At 32.3% G+C, this 16704-nt stretch overlaps 3 protein-coding genes across 3 annotated transcripts; all 3 read right to left on the reverse strand.

Annotated features, from left to right (window-relative positions):
- Positions 1–310: 310 nt before the first annotated feature.
- Tsp_08254 (actin) lies at positions 311–3559 on the reverse strand (the record flags this gene model as incomplete). Its single annotated transcript, XM_003375209.1, has 6 exons — positions 3398–3559; positions 1191–1883; positions 1003–1121; positions 808–934; positions 624–738; positions 311–488 (listed from the first exon to the last, which is right to left on the reverse strand). Coding segments are annotated over exons 1-6 (1394 nt in total), but the record flags the coding sequence as incomplete, so codon positions are not given.
- Positions 3560–6227: 2668 nt separating this feature from the next.
- On the reverse strand, positions 6228–7713 carry Tsp_08255 (hypothetical protein). Its single transcript, XM_003375210.1, has 4 exons — positions 7701–7713; positions 7171–7205; positions 6772–6865; positions 6228–6448 (listed from the first exon to the last, which is right to left on the reverse strand). Exons 1-4 carry the CDS (start codon positions 7711–7713, stop codon positions 6228–6230), a joined length of 363 nt encoding a protein of 120 aa, XP_003375258.1.
- A 173-nt stretch (positions 7714–7886) lies between these two features.
- Tsp_08256 (glyco protein hormone beta-5) lies at positions 7887–12775 on the reverse strand. Its single transcript, XM_003375211.1, has 8 exons — positions 12551–12775; positions 11782–11918; positions 10448–10506; positions 8978–9168; positions 8591–8725; positions 8433–8523; positions 8237–8370; positions 7887–8189 (listed from the first exon to the last, which is right to left on the reverse strand). The coding sequence occupies exons 1-8, from the start codon at positions 12773–12775 to the stop codon at positions 7887–7889; spliced, it is 1275 nt and encodes a 424-aa protein (XP_003375259.1).
- Between the last annotated feature and the right edge of the window lie 3929 nt (positions 12776–16704).

Raw genomic sequence — 16704 nt, forward strand, 5'->3', positions numbered from 1 at the left:
GCATCAAGCAATTGTTTAGAACGTGGGGAGATAAATAGGCAAATTTTTTGTTATACTCATTTTTCCACGAATGGAGCAATCGTCAATTTTTTTTCCAATATCCACAAAAACGCCCGTAAAAGTATTAAAAGCAATCATAGCTAAACTACCCTGTCTCGCAACTGAAACAGCGGCGGCGTCGAAATCGAACAACAAAATCCGCACCATCTCTATTAAAGCAGCCTCTGGAATTCGACTCGGAACTGCCAACAGAAACTGAAATTCAAAGTTGTCAAATTGGAATTTTAATTTTAAATAAATAAAAAATGACTTCACCTGATATTCGACCGCTTTTATAGACAATTTTTCAATAATCCATTCGAAAATCCGCTTCACAGCATCAATGTTCACTGCACTGCTTCGAAAATCGCTGGACCAACTCCAAGCGTATTGCAAATTGCAATTGTTATTCAATGCAGCCTTGACAATAGCATCTTCACCGACCAATTCTAAACAACAGAACAATTTTCCAATTGACATATTATTATTATTATTATTTGTTTGTTTGTTTGTTTGCAACCATTGCAAGCAACATGATGCAATGGTGATAATATAAGTGAAAATCAAATCAAATCATAATTTACTCTCTTTGCAATTGGAGACAACAGATGGAAAAAATAAATGCGGATACGAATAAGATGCCCTTTCAACCAATCCAGCCCTAGTTGAACACGTACCAATTTCAATAACGCACACTTTCTACAATGGAAGAAATATTGAAATTATCAAGAGTTGCTTATGAAAATGAATAAGCAAACAAAAAGCAACATTTTCGTCACGACTTCCAAACTGTGGCGGAGTGGGTTGCAAAAATTCACGACGGCACATATTCGACGGCAGCTGAGCGTGAGCTCGCAACGCTTCGTACCAGCGATCCAGTGCAAATTGTCTGCATCTAAAATATGCAAATGAGTAGCTACAATTATGTTTTTTTAAGAAAAAAACCATGCACACAGTTCACACCTCAGAGTCAACAACGTCGCGTTATTTTCAATAATGATCAAAAGCTTCTCGTCATCTCTCGTTATTAGAGAACCGGCAATTGTAATCTGACCAACCGGGGTGCTGGATATTTCTGCAGTCTGAAGTGAAAATTGCTTTGTGCAAACAGTGCTGTGAAAAATCGCAACAAAAAAAACAGCAAAACGAACCTTGTACCAGAGTAACAAACCGTGCTCTGTTCGCATGTAGCGTCGTTGCCAGGCGTGGTCAGGGGCGTGGTCGGGCCGCATACCCAACGGCAAATGGTCCAAATAGCCGACCATGTTCGACTGAGCTTTGTGGTTCAGTTTCGACTCCAGATCCGGACATCGGATTTGGTAAAGCCGACGCAACAACTGCGTCGGGTCCCATTTGGTTTTCAAACTGAATCGTCTGGCGGAAGTGGAGCCGCTGTTGCCCATCGACCAATTGGACAGACTCAAGTTGCACCCAACCTCAGTTTCAATGTCGCTTTGCAAACCAACAACCGACCGAGCAACAGTGGGGCGGTGGTGGTCAACAGAGGGCGACCGAATCTCGTTGGACTCGACGTTGTCCAATCGTTGATCGATTTGCGTGCATTGGACCGGAGGCGAGGTGCAAGCCGTGCAGCCAGAAGATACTGCCTGTGTGGGAAGCACATTCTCCAGAACAGATCCATACAAGTCAGTGGGGGAATTCAAATACGATGACGACCCCTCATCCGACTGGGTCACGTCCTGAAGCGTTGAATGCAATTTGCTGTTGTCACTCAGAAAGCCGCCCTTTTCGGGGAAAATGCTTTCCGCTCTCGAATCCACTGAACTGCTTGCATTTGCAATCCGATTTGCCCAACGTGCATCAGGATTGATTTGACCAGAAATCTCAAATAGAAACAAAGCATTAATCAAGGATGCGTTAATTTGAAAATTATACACATATATATGTATATATATATATATATATATATGTATATGTTCAGAGCTTAAGAAACATTGCCAATCCATAGCTTCCGAGCAGAAGCAATTTCACCAAATGCAGGTCATAGGAAACATGTTCTCAAATTCAAAAGGCAACACCCTCATTGTTGGGAAAAAAGAATATTTCATGAACAACAAACAACAACTAGAAGAAGAAAATCAACGATAATCATCCGATGAACAACAGAAAATTGGGAACGTTTTGCAAAATAGAAGAAGAAGAACAGTGCATTGAAAATTGTTCAAACAATCGACAATACAAGCTATAGCAGAATTTAATTGAATTTTAATTTATCAAATAAATAAATAAATAAATAATGCAGTCTGTCCGTGTTCAGTTTATAACTTCAAATTCTGAATTTGAAAAGCAAAAATAAAAAGACTGATTCACTTTTATGACAACAATTTGCATTTGTACTAAATAAAATTTTGCTAACAACAACAACAACAACAACAACGCAATTCAGTTGAAAAGCATTAAATTTTGGGGATGTTTTCAAAATGAAAAATTTCTGCTGTATAATTTTTGCATAATTGAAATGTCGAATGAACAACACACTTGATACAAATAACTTATTATTACTACAAATCAAGTAAAATTTGAAATTGAAAATTGAATTTAAATTTCTACTAAAAAACAATTCATTTCAATATGAAAAAATTAATTAATTCAATCATACAATGGACAAGTGTAAACTTCACGTGCTAGGTGATAGTAGAAATATTTTTCTTTTTGACATAAAGCTTACCAAAGCAAAATTATTACATCTCAAGTTCGCTTATCTAACTTTTTAAATAATCTGTTCATTTGAAAAAAGAAAAGCCAACTAATCATTTCTACATTTCATCAGATGTTTAGAAGTATATAAATAAAAATGAAATCAATTTATGAAATGCTAAATTAACTATAATCTGAATGTTCAATCACAATCGATCGAATATTTGTTGCTTTGTATGACAATTCAATGGAACAATTATTATTTAATACTGCTTTTCAAAAATTACAAAAGAAAAAAAAACAATTTGACCCTGATAGCAAGGCAGTGTAGAGATGAATGAATTCAAATGATAAGCAACAATACTGTACATGCCCAGAAATATTACAATATACATTTTTTTTCTTGGTTAACATGGTTAAAAAACTAGCCCAACATGATAAGCAAGTGGGTTTTCAGATTGTTATATTTTTAAAATACTTGGATTTCTAAAATGTCGACCTTCAAAGATCAAAAAGAAATGCTTCTGCAGATAAAATAGTGAATTATTCAAAAATAACAACTCACTAGTTCAACTGGCAATGAAAAATATATGAAAATTACCCAAATTATTTCTATATTTATCAAGTTGTGTCATTTTGATATTCAATCAAATAAATAAGAGATTTAATAAAATTAAAAAAATATACAGTCAGCACTTACCATCAGGTTGCGCAGATGCGCTTCACGTAACTCCCGCCAAATTGACTTTTCACTCGAAGTTCCTTTTTGCCAATCTTCACTTTTCATACCATGTTCGAAAAAATCAAAATTTTCAGGAGTACCATAAGAATTGAAAAAGTATCCATTTTTTTCAGACGACATTTCCGTAAAATCCTTAAATAAGAAAATTAAGAAGTTAATAATTTGAACAATTAGCCTCGAAAAAAAATATATATTATTGCATATTATTGGATGAACCTTATTATTTCATGAAATGATCATTTTAACCGTTTAAAATGAACAATGCATTTTTCAAGCTACTAAATAAGAAAAATTCAAAATTTAAAGCAAGAACAAAATATTTAAGGTTGAACATTGACAAATCTGTCTACAGTTTGATTGCTGGCACCAAACAAATCACATACATACAAAGAGGAACAACTTATTTCATATCGGGTTGTCACAATCGTAAAACGAAGATAATAAGCTCAACAAAATAAATGTATAAACATCACTGTGGTTAAAACTTTACTAGCAAATAAAAGGCAAATATATTATTCAGTAACACTTATCATGCCCACGAATGACTAGCTTAGCAAACAAAGCCAGAGCTCAAGAACAAGAATTCAATTTTCTCCCGTCCGCAAAGTAAATCTGCTCGCTTTTCGTGGGTAAATAAAACGTCTGGGGAAAAGCGCCGCGCTCCACGACAGTCACCAGTGCGTGGATTCACAAAAAAAGCGGATTATTAATCGAATTTAAATCTACTCTACAATACTGAAAGAAGTATTTGATATGCGGAATGCCAACTGCCAACGCTCAGTACAATAAAATGCACAACAGATTGACAAAAGCTGAGAAGAAAGAAGAAAAACGAAGATATCAACAACAATACCTGATTAACGGAATACTGTATTTGATGCAACAATATCAGTTTTTGATTTCGGAAAACTGACCGACCGGCAGTTTAAAAAATACAAACTGATTGGATTTTTCAAAGAAGAACAAAATTTATTCCAATTTTACTTGTTGTTTTAAAGTGGCCTTTAAACTTTGCTCTGAAACATTTCACATTAAAAGTGTCACTTTCACACTGGAAACGTACAAGTTTAAACTGAAACAAACGTCACTTGTTCAACTATTGAATCGAACTGATATGAAACATAACTATGGAAAATTTATCTTTGCTGAAAATACAAATGTGAATATTTAAATTGGAAAAAAATTTAAAAAAAACTACCAACTTTGACAAGTGGAAAATGTTCAAATACACCATTCAAAAAGAGACAATTGAAATGAATGGGAAAGAAGTTTCCCATTCAGATGATTGAGCAAAAAAATTTTGCAATAAAAAAAGGTTTTTAGCATCATTTCAAATGTGATTGATTGTTGTTCGTAAAGTGAAATCATGATACACTTATTTGGTTACTGTAAAAAAATATTTGCATAATAGCAATTGAAAAAAAAGAAGATTAAAAATTTCCGTGTGAACTTTGAATGCGTGGAATTTTGACAAAAGAAGAAGAAGAAGAAGAAGCAATTAATCACTTGCAAATGAAGAGTAATAGCATTGGAGTTGAAAGCTGCTCAAGTACCTCTCGCCACTACCACCAGCGGCGCATCAATGACCCTAATCGGAGTGTAATTGATTTGTGTAAAGTTTGTCATGATGCTCAACAGTGAATACTGGTTGTTGGCAAAGAGTGCACACTTGTCATATTATAGTGTCCATTAGTCGAAGGTCGAATAGACGGCAAAGCTAATTTGTTCACCTTTGTGTCATTTTCAGTCAAAGAATGGAAAATATGAAAAATTTATAGCAAATTTTAATATTTCTATGAAAACAATTTGAATTTCGACGATGAAAAATTGACAAGTGACAAATGGAAACTTTACACAACTGTTGTTCGATCATAAAATGATGACAAAGAAAAGTGAAGAAGAGAAAAAGTGTTCCCCATAGCCACAATAACAAAAAAACATTGTCTATAGAATAAGAAAAAGAAGAAGCAGAAAAATATTGAATGGGGCGTGGACAATAATTGAACGCGTAAATTGAATCGACAACGCTTGCCAAAAATATTCGGCCTCTTCTATTCAAGAGATGACACTGATACACGCCTCTGCTTCATTTTCCGAACGGTTAACTTTGCAAAAGGGAAAAACTACCGTGACGCCGCCTACAGCTTTTCAACGGCATCATTGATGCTTGTACAAAATGTCGAACTAATAAGCAAATCCAAACTGCCAACTATTTCCAACCACGAGACCAAGAAATACATACAATAAAGAAAATTTATCTTGTCATTGTGGAATAATTTTTGACAACAACAACACAATACATGAAAATGCAAGTCGAAATTCTTACAGAAAAATAATCAAATCGAACTTGTGAGACAAAAATTAATTAGCGGCTTATTTTCTCGTCACAAGCAGAGGTGGGAGAAATTTTTTTCCCATATCCCAACGTGGTTGTAAAATTTCCTGAGCTGAAAGTGTTGAAAAATCTCCATGTCGATTCCAGCCCCCTCAACACGAACGGATTATACAGTTGAAATATAATTTGTACATGAACATCTCTATTTTTTAATTATCAATATTAACAACTGGTAGTAATTTTTGGCTCTGATCAAAGAGAGAAAAAATGCACAACTGTCGTCATTGTCACAAAATTGTCTTCGAAAATGGATTCACACAAGCCAGTTTGAAATCTAACTAATTAGCCAGCTAATTGAAGCCACAAAAATTTAATTTTTTTTCTTTATTGATTAAAAATAATAATAATAACAGAAAATAAAGGACATTACCTTTTCAATTGAGAAATTTAAGCTTACAAATCGACAGTCTGTAAATAAATGTTGGCGGTCGAATGTCCAGTCGACAGAAGAACGTACAAATCGACGACCTGCATGCACGTTTCCACTGTTGATCCTGAACGTAAATTGGCTTTTGCTGTACTGTAGCTCTCCACCTTTACGACCGTAGCTCCAGCACAGTCGGCTGCAGCCAGTGCAAACACTTTAAAAGCGAACTGTGGTGGCGCCTCGAGCGCTAAACAAACCACGTCTCAAAGTACCTCAAGCAGCCAAACGAATCGAATGATTACTTTTATTGATCAACAGTGACAAAAATAAATTCATGCAAATTTCATTTTCTTTTTCCATCTTCCTCTGCAAAATTACAATGTTGTAACATTTGTACAAATGTGCAAAAAAAACGATATTATTGTACTAAAGATGGCAAATAACGACTCTTTTGAAACAACTTACAACAGAACTGATTAAAAAATAACATTAGAAAAAAAAATATATATTTAAATTGTTCAATTATAACTTTACTTGCTCAAAAAGCTTGACAATTGAATACCAAATCACCTCCAAAATGGTTATTCGTTGAACCTGTTTCGCTGTTAAATGACACATACACACATACACATTCACTATTTCCAATCATGTGCTGTACTGTCAACTTCAAATTTAATTAAAAAATTATGCTATAACCATTTAACTTCTGAATATTTACACACTAAATTAAACCTGTTTTTATAAATTGAAAAACATGAATTGAAAATTTACAAATTTATTCCATTTTTTTGGCAAATTCATTTCAAAAAATTTGCAACACATTTCATCGTACACATTAAAAATATTCCATTTTCTTCATCATGGTAAATTTTTTTCAATTATTAATCTGAAATTGTACAATTTATCCAACTAGAGCAGGTTGTATAAATAATAAATTCTTTCGAAATATTTTCGCATTAACATTTGAACCTGACAATCTGTAACATGGTACAGCATTTCAAGTACTACATTTATTTTACAATTTAATTAATGGTGATAAAGCTGACTTTAATTGAAATTTCAATTATATACTTAATTTTTCATGGAATCAAAAACTAAAACTTACATCTACTACCAAATTTCACATTCAAAACGTAATGGATGCAATTTCATTTGCAACGCGCTGCGATGCTAATTCGTTTCAGGGACGACGTTAGGTTAATAATTAAAATTGAATTTCTACTAAACTACTCTATATTATACAATAATTGAACTAAGAACAAAATTTACTGCACCAATGAAATAACGCAAACCCTTCGGGAAATATCTACTTAGTGTGTAGTAAATTAGATTACCTCAATTTAAGGATAAGCAAATAAAAGTAACAGTTCAAGCAGAATATATCTAATTCAAAAATTCTGCCCTTCAATGTTCATCTATCCTGTTTCTGCATCGAATACCTTTCATCAGAAAAGCTATTAGCTATTGAACAGTATATAACCCAAACTAACAGAAATCACTTTTACATCGCATTTCAACAAAATTTTAATTAACAACTATATACTCAAACATTGAAAGAGATCCTTTCTGCTTGAAAAACAAAAATTCAAGCTATTAGAGTAAACAGAACATCTATCACACATCAATACATGACATGGAAGCAAAAACAAATGCATCACAAACGTACTACAATTTTCACAAAACAATCAACGCTCTTTCTTCGATTCATCAGTTACACCAATTTCGGTATTCCTAAAATTATCGCTTTCATCACAACATTTTTCAAATGCTTCACTTTCTTGATTTTTGACTGCGGCAGGATTTTTCGAATTTTGCATTTTCAAGTAATCAGTTGAAAAAGATTCAAATTGAGCCAGAGCTTTTTCTAAATCTTTTAAAACCAGCATTTCTTCATTGTCTGAACAATATTCATCATTGCAATTTTCTTCTGAATTCAAAACATGCCTGGTAGCCGTAGCTGTCAGTTTTTCCAAATTTTGCAGAGTATCCTAAAAATAAATTATATAATACTTTTACAATAGCCTCAAATATGTACTTGAGCCAACACTTGAATATCTTCCTTCAACTCGGTTTTCGTATCACCATTGGCTTCCAAACATTTCAGTATTGTCTGCATTGTGGTCTCGGTTTCCAACAAACGCTGATGTAAATTTTTCAACTGAGCATCACCTTAAATAAAACACATTTAAATTTACATCAAAAATGCAACTAATAAGTTCGTGAAAATTTACTTAAATCACGCAATCCAAAAGGAGGAGCACCGTTTCGTTTTCGCCAATTTCTACCACTACGCTCGTTAATGCCGTCAGAAGTTCTTAACATCTTAACATTGAAAGCTTTTTCAATGAAGTTTTAAAAATAATATAAGCAAAACAACTTTCGCACTTACTTTACTCAACGTGTAAATCAGAAAGGCAATCACTCCAATAGTATAAAATGGTAATAGAGAATACCAAAAACTTTTCTCTCTACCTCGGGCCTGCATGTGGTCGCCCATATGAGGAGGCATCGGTCCAGGCTGTGCCTAATAAACAAATAATTATAAAACAATTTCATGCAGCTATAAATTAACTGCAATAAGGCATATTCATATAAATGAAGCAAACTGAGAATGAAAAAAAAATGAATACTCGAAAATCAGATTTATCACGGCCTCGGTGTATGTGCGGAAATTTCCCGCGCTCATTCGGTGGTGGAATACTATCTAAATATTAATTAAATAATTCCAATTTGAATCAATTTGAAAATCAAACACCATAACTGTGAACTTACCTACCTTCGATGGAGGTTTGCTCCAGCCTAGCATATAACAAATAGTGGGATGCACTACCTTTGGGTAAACAATCGCAAAACATCCAACAACAACAGCAATTGCAAGCACTGCTTTCTGCGGAGGTGTTAAAGAAAACAAAGTCTTCCTCGGCTCGTCTGTTCCCATGGTCAATTCAAGACTGGCAAAACCCACACCTGAAAAACAAAGTAATTGCACAATAAGAACAATACAATTCTGAAGTCAGATCAATCAAAACATGTTACGTTAACCGATTAATGCATAACATGCATACACAGAGGAAAATTCAATAGAATCTGACACATAAAAACACAGTATGAAAGTAAAGAAAAAGCAAGTGCACTTCAATAAGTGACTTACAGTATAATATTTAATGAAACAAATCGCCATACCTTTTATAATACATGTTTTTGAAAATTTTTAATTAATAATGCTAATATGCTAAAATATAAAAGCAGTTCAATCCTTGTTTTCTTTAAAAAATTCTTTGCGACGTTTATAATTTGTAACTTCGTATTTTCTTTATTTTGCTATCGATTTCTTGACGCAAAAATTTTATTTTATTCTGTAATTGATTTAAAGTACTGCTCATTTGTTTCCCTCACATACGACTACCTACTACTGGCTTATTATCTATTTTCAGGATTTCATTAGCTAATAATTCACACTGCAATCTTACGTTTCATAGATCGTAAAAATTGACTTTTAAAGTTACCTTTATAATAATTATAAATTAATATCAGTTGAAAAACATTGTAGCTATCTACTTCTGTCCATTTTCACTGTTCTTAAATTTTATCTTCCTTCTACTGAAAGTGATTACGAGAGTTCCTCCTTCGATTGGACAAGGAAGTTTCATTATGCTCACTTAAAATCAAAAGAAATTGCCCCCCCAAAAAGTAAAACTGATAGCATTAAATGTATCGTACGTAGATAAAGACCAGTCGCTCCCCAAACCCTCAACAGTTTCCTATTTGAAATGGCTCTTTCAGAAACAGCTACCAATCAAATAAATAATTTTAAAAACATCGTTTCTCTTAAATAAAACTCAAATGTAAAATTTGTTTATTCAAAAGTAAAATAACAATTGCATTGCATTCTGATGTATCCTTCGTTGTTTCAGAAATTTTTCAAGGAACTTTTTATCCAAAATTATTTCATTGGGAATCTGATATCATAAATCAGATATTTATAATAGAACCTGAAAACAATGAAATTTCATAAGAATTCAGACACGCTTGATAAGTTTTTTTAAACTTCATTTTAAATTAAATAAACTCATTTAATTTTGCATAATAAAAGCTGACTTCTGAAACTGCACTACTTAAGCCAAAAGGACTAAAGCAAAATTTTACAGAGATTTCTAAAATGTTCACACCCCGAAAGGTTAGTCCAGAATTAGCAATAAAATGAAAATTTCATATCATTATCAGAATTAAAAAAACTTAAATATACATTTTTCTGGAAAATATGCAACAATTTGTGCTATGTAGCAAGAGAAAAAATGCATTGTACTTTAAATGTTTTTTATATTGCACACAAACAAAACAATAATTTATGCATGTCACAAGTCAAATTACTAATAAAATTTCGTTTACAATAATTTAAATAAATAACGATATTATTATAATTATTTAAATGCCACAGCTAAAAAAAGTTAACTTAAAAATACACAAAACTGTGACTGCTTTTCAAATAAACGCCTTCATTTTCAGCACTTGATAAAAAGTGAATGAAAAATAAAATAGATATATTACTTTATTATGATGCGATGAACTTTTACGACGCAGTAGAAAGTGATGTATTTTACATTAAAAATGGACAAATTGCGCTTCTGTTGCTATTCCATTCTATCATTTTTTGTTAATAAACGCAAATATTTAAGTGGTCATTGAATAAGAATCAGGAACTTGAAAATGCAAACAAGAATGCCGTAAGCTAGCATGTTTCACAGTACGCGGAAAACAGTAAACAATTAACAGGTACAAATAAGGAATTTTATTCGCAAAATATTACAGTAAGACAATTCAACGACAGTAATAATAAAGTACAACAACGTCCAACACCCTAACAATATTGTCATAACAAATAACGAATAACATATAATATTAACTAAGGTTCTTTTCGTCTGTACACTGGCAGTGTATGCTGGCGTCGGCAAGAATTCTGACGGGAAATTTTACAGCTTCTTATATACAACTTTTAAATAAAACTTCGGTGTTCCTATTATACAATTTAACGTTCGCAAGGCAAAGTTTGTTCATTCATCATCTATTAGAATATTTTGACAAATATACAAAAGAATACCTTTTCAAAAGGATTATGAAATAAACTAAAATAAAATAAAGCGAACGGCGTTTAAAATATAGCTCATTTGTACACACGAAATTCTTGCAATATATTTTGAGATTGCATTCAAAAACATGAGAGAGGCATCAGTCTTTTCCATCTTTATCTATAGGGCAGCAAATGACATCAAAGAGCAGCGACAGATTCAGATGATAATTTCAAAATCGCCCAACTCTTCATCACTTGGTAGCACAAGCTTCACCTTTTCAGGATTGATCAGATCTTTGCTGATCGGCTCGAGACCGGCTCTTTCACGTCTTTCCAATTCCAAAACCGCTTCTCGAAAAGCCCACTCTCTCATCAGCGGCCTGTAAAAATTTTAATTTAAATATATATACATATATACAAATATGATAAGCATTAACCACTGATAACCTAACTGTATAATTAATAAACAGATATATTTAAATGATCAAACAGTGAAATAGTCAAAATCTTACCAGTCTGGTTTATACCACAAAACAAACACCAATCCAGGAAATGCAATGCCTATGAGAGCAAAGAAGACAGCATGAGCTCTTTTCCAATCTGTATATTCGTCCGTTGGATGAAAGCCATAGGCAAGCCATCCACGACGCTACAACACAAGGAATTGTCGTGTACACATGGATATAAAGGCACATTTACAATTACAGATAACCTGCAGGCTGAGATGGTACATTTGCCTGCGATTATCCGGAGCCGCCGTGCCTTCAGAAGGCAGACAGCGTACTGAAATCGCAGCACAAAGCCAGTCTCTTATATAGCAGTCAAATGCCGGAAGAAGGAACTTGGTAAAGGAAGAAATTTTTTTCAATTTCCATTGGCCAATGGACTTGGCTAATGGCTTGGAAATGGATAGGCACTAACTGGTACGGTGGGTGAAAGCATTGATCAAACAATGGAAGTAAAGCCGCGTCATAAATTACCTTCCCCAAACTATGGATTGCTATATAGCGCGACCCAGAGAGCCACCAGAGGGTCGACGATCGCGGAAGTTCTCTTACAAAGCGAAAGATGCTAACTCGTCGGCGACGTCACCGTCACGGTGACAGGCACCGCTTGCGTCAGAAGCGGAAGGAAGTGAAACTCAAAAAGAATGCAAATTTTTCCTGTTCGTCATCATCCCTTACAAAAATTATCTGTCTTAAGAAATATCTTCCCCGGTAGTAAAAGTTTAGAATAATTGTTCAACCTCGGGAATAAGAAGAAAATAAACCCAAAAAGTACCATTTTTCCTCCTTGATCGGCTGCCAGAGGACGACGGTAGCCTTCACCAAAAAGCCAGTCGAATCTGGACTTTCTGTAATAAGGCGACTGCTTTATTTCATCCGGTATATCGTCCTGACTTTTGTACAACACGTTCGCCATGGAGAGATTTCGAAATTCGTAACCACATGCTCGCCACAATGCTCTCGACCCACTGCCATTCAATTTAGCCAACATCTTATCCATTTATCCTGTGAAATTTTGCCAAAAGTAATTTAAATTTATAAAATAATATACTAAATCAAAAAATTAATAACTTTTCACTGAAAAAGATAATTTAAAATCTTTCTCACCAATTCGCAATTAATATTCAACGCTGTTACTGTGAAATAAAAAGAATTCAAGGTTGGCTATTATGGAAAATTCTTTTTCTAACAATTCTAATTAAATTGATAACAATTCAATTTTTTAAAATGAAAATAAACATTATTTATTTTTGAAGACAACTTTATGTTGAAAAATGTAATCAACAAAAATTGGACAAACTTTGAAAATGAACGAAGGTATTTTGAGAGTAAAAAGCCATTCAGGTATCAATTTAAAATATTTTTGCGAGTTTTTTACAGGAAAACTCAAAACCTGTAAATTTAAAATTTTTATAAAACTCAAAATTACACCTGACCGTAAAAATGTTGTTAACAATAACGGAATAACTAGCACAAGAAACATGTAAATGAATGTATCATTTGAGTTTATACATCGATTTTAATCAGTAATTGGGATTCGTATTAACATTTGCGTTGTATCTTTTGTACATTTTTTATACGAGAAGAATCTCTAAAAATTTACACATATTTTTCATATTATGATCTTTAGATTGGTAGTTTTGCACATTGGCTTATTGAAATGTATTGAATGTCGAAAAATGAATTCACGTATTTAAGCAGAAGCGTTGTGTAATGTATAAGAAACTTTTTGAAGTAAACTCCATTGTCATTTTGAAAAGCGGAAAGGCTATTTGTAATCTTTTACCGAAGAGCGGATGCAAGCACGAAAACAAAATTATATTAATTACGTAATCTCACTATGTTTGCTTTGCTATCTTATTCCTGTTGTCTAATAATTTCGTCTTTCGTAGGAGATAGGCAAAATTTGTACACTGAAAATTTTCAGTGCTCACTCAAATTTACCTTTATTCACCTAATAATCAAAGTTAATAAATTTTCTGACTCAGCAAGCATGCGGTGACATCATTCCTATTGCACAATAAAGAATTATTATTACACATTGTCATTGCTGTTTAAAAGCTTACATTAACCCACGTGAACCAAACAGGTGTTTTCCTTATACTTGTTTATGAATTTCTCTTGATGACGTCATTTTAATTCCCACGGTGTTTATCGAAACATTTGTTTAAAATATGACAGGCCAACCGAAAAATTTATACATTTCACATTAAAATAATAAAACAAAAGTACATTGAACAAGTCTGCTCGACAAGATATGAACGTACAACTGTTTAATATTATAATATTATTATTATTCATTAATAACTTTCAAAGAAATGTACAATTTATCGCAGCAATAAGGGAAATAAATAACTTCCGGAAACAAAATTAATCAGCTGCTGCTCTACAAAAAATTAAAAATTATCGGGCATAAATATTGAATTATACAAATTAGTTCCGCTTGAAAATTGCATCCACCATATTATGATGATTAGATAATATAACCAAAAAGTATGAAAATTATTCAAATGTGCATGGTGAAATAATTTTTAAAAAGTTAACAGTCTTTATTATAAAATGTCACTTTGATTTGCAAATGCAGGAAATACAGTATTTCACTCCAAGTAGGAAAAATTCTGGCCTACTAACGATAACACTTTATGAAATATAACAGTGACCAAAATATTTAGAAAAATTAAGATAACTTTCACCTCACAATTAACATAATCGAACAGTTCATTTACAATAATTTGCCTATATAATCAAGTTTTATTTTGTACATACTGTAGCAGATTTAGAAAATTCAGACAAAAATAAGTTCTTGCAAAAATAAACATCAATGTAAATTTCAATATTTTAGCATTTTATTGCTTTTTATTAATAATATACATAAATGTATGCTCTGATTTTAACTTAATTTATGTTACGTAATCAAGCAAAAAGCACAATACATCGGTCGTTCTTTGAATTTTTTATTTTAGAAAACAGGTAAATAAGCAATTTAATTTATATTTCTTTCAATGAAGCACCAAAAAGCTGTTACATTGCTATTTTTGCAGATAACAAGACAATAAAATTGCAAATTCATAAGACGTTAGAGCAATTATTTTCAAAATTACAGTACCAATGTCAAGTTTTCTTTACAGCAAAAGTTACACATTACACAGTTTCAGTGTGAAAAAATTCTTGTAAATAAGTTGCTTTTCATTGAAATGCTATCTCAAAAGTATTTCGAAAATTTGTGCTCATTAAATATTATGCCGTGACAACTGGTTAATTTAATTTAACGAAATTAAACTTGATTGAATTTTCTGCGAGAATGCAGTCTTATATTTATCATACAGAACAGTAACAATAACATTAACAGCTGACAAAAAACAATATTTTTTTTTAAAAAAGTGCATTTTTGTAAATTGATGCTTTGTGAATCCGATGTTAAATTCATCGCACATTGATGAAGAAAAGTCATAACTTGAGCATCTCAGTGAATTTGAATCTGCTAACTCAGTGGTAAATGAGCTAAACGTACTATACGGCCAATGAATAACGCTTTTCAGGTTTTCATTGTGTAGAGCAAAATATTTCAGTATACTTTGGCAAAAAAAAACAAAATTAAATAAAATAAAGCATTTGTAAAGTTAAATTTTTGTAATAGCTTTATTTTTTAATTAAAAAATACCGTATAAAAATTTCAAATTATTAATGACAATTAGGTTAATAATACTTCAATGTCCTTGATCCTTTTATAATTACAGTATGCATTTTACCTTCGTTCAAAGTTGAAAAGTTGTCATTAGAAGACTTCTTTCTTAGATATGCATACTCTGCCTGTTTGAATTTTACCTTTTATTAGTTTTTAAATCATCAGCATATCAGCTGCAAACTCGTTCTGTGGGAAAGTTGTTCTTCAGACATGGTGTATGTAATTTTCAGAGTTCACTTTATTATTATGAAGATGTTTGCTTTTTAATGTTGCATGCCGATGTTATAGCATTTCATACTTCATCTTATATTTCCCTTCTAATAAGTATTTATACAGACTACTGCATTTTAAACAAATATCAAGCAGAGGTGATATTATTTTTTTATTAGTTTCTAATATGTTGCTAATTTTTTTATAACAGTTTCCGCATAGATATATACAGATACACATATAGGTAGTGATAAAAATTCATGTATATATATATATATATGTGGGTATGAATTTTTATTACTATCTATATCTGTATCTGTATGATTTCGTTTAAATTTAATTTTATAGAATTTCGACAACAAATTTGTTGCAATATTCAAAAGACTTATTATTAGTTAATTGAAAAACAATGGACTGCACTCAATGTATGGTTGCGTTTTGTTTGTTTTCTAAAAATATACATAAATAATCATAACTATGAGTATGTGCACAAGCGTGTGGTTAGCGCACTTTTTTCTATACCCGTTTTTTGTGCTGCGTTCTTAAAGGTAGGTTGAATGATTCAATCGTTTAGCGAAAGATTGATTAGACGCATGATTTTGACAGGTGCCGATCCACAGGTTGGTTGGCAAATGCACACGTTTTTTAGTTTTTCCTTTAAAAATTGTTTCTTTGAATCGCTACTTACGGCATGATGCTTAATGCATTAAACTGATATTAGCATTGAGAAATCCAATACATAAATGCGCATCTGCGCATTATCGCTTTTCATGTTAAAAATGTTGTTTCGTTTATTCTATTTTGATAAAATTGTCCAAAAATATCAAATCAGTTAACTCAAGTACTGCTGAATGTATGTGCATCCAAGCGTGTTGGGTTTCTTTTTAAATACGGATTGCATTTGTGAGCGAGCAATCTTTTCGTTGTTCAACTTTGCGAATGTCAATCCTTTAAGAGAAAATGCTATTTTTGAAGAAATCGATGAAAGACCGAATTAGCAGTTGCGTACAACATAGGATCAGTTATATTAATTT

This window comes from Trichinella spiralis (genome assembly GCF_000181795.1).
Source record: "Trichinella spiralis strain ISS 195 chromosome Unknown Scfld5, whole genome shotgun sequence".
Classification (NCBI taxonomy): Eukaryota; Metazoa; Nematoda; class Enoplea; order Trichinellida; family Trichinellidae; genus Trichinella; species Trichinella spiralis.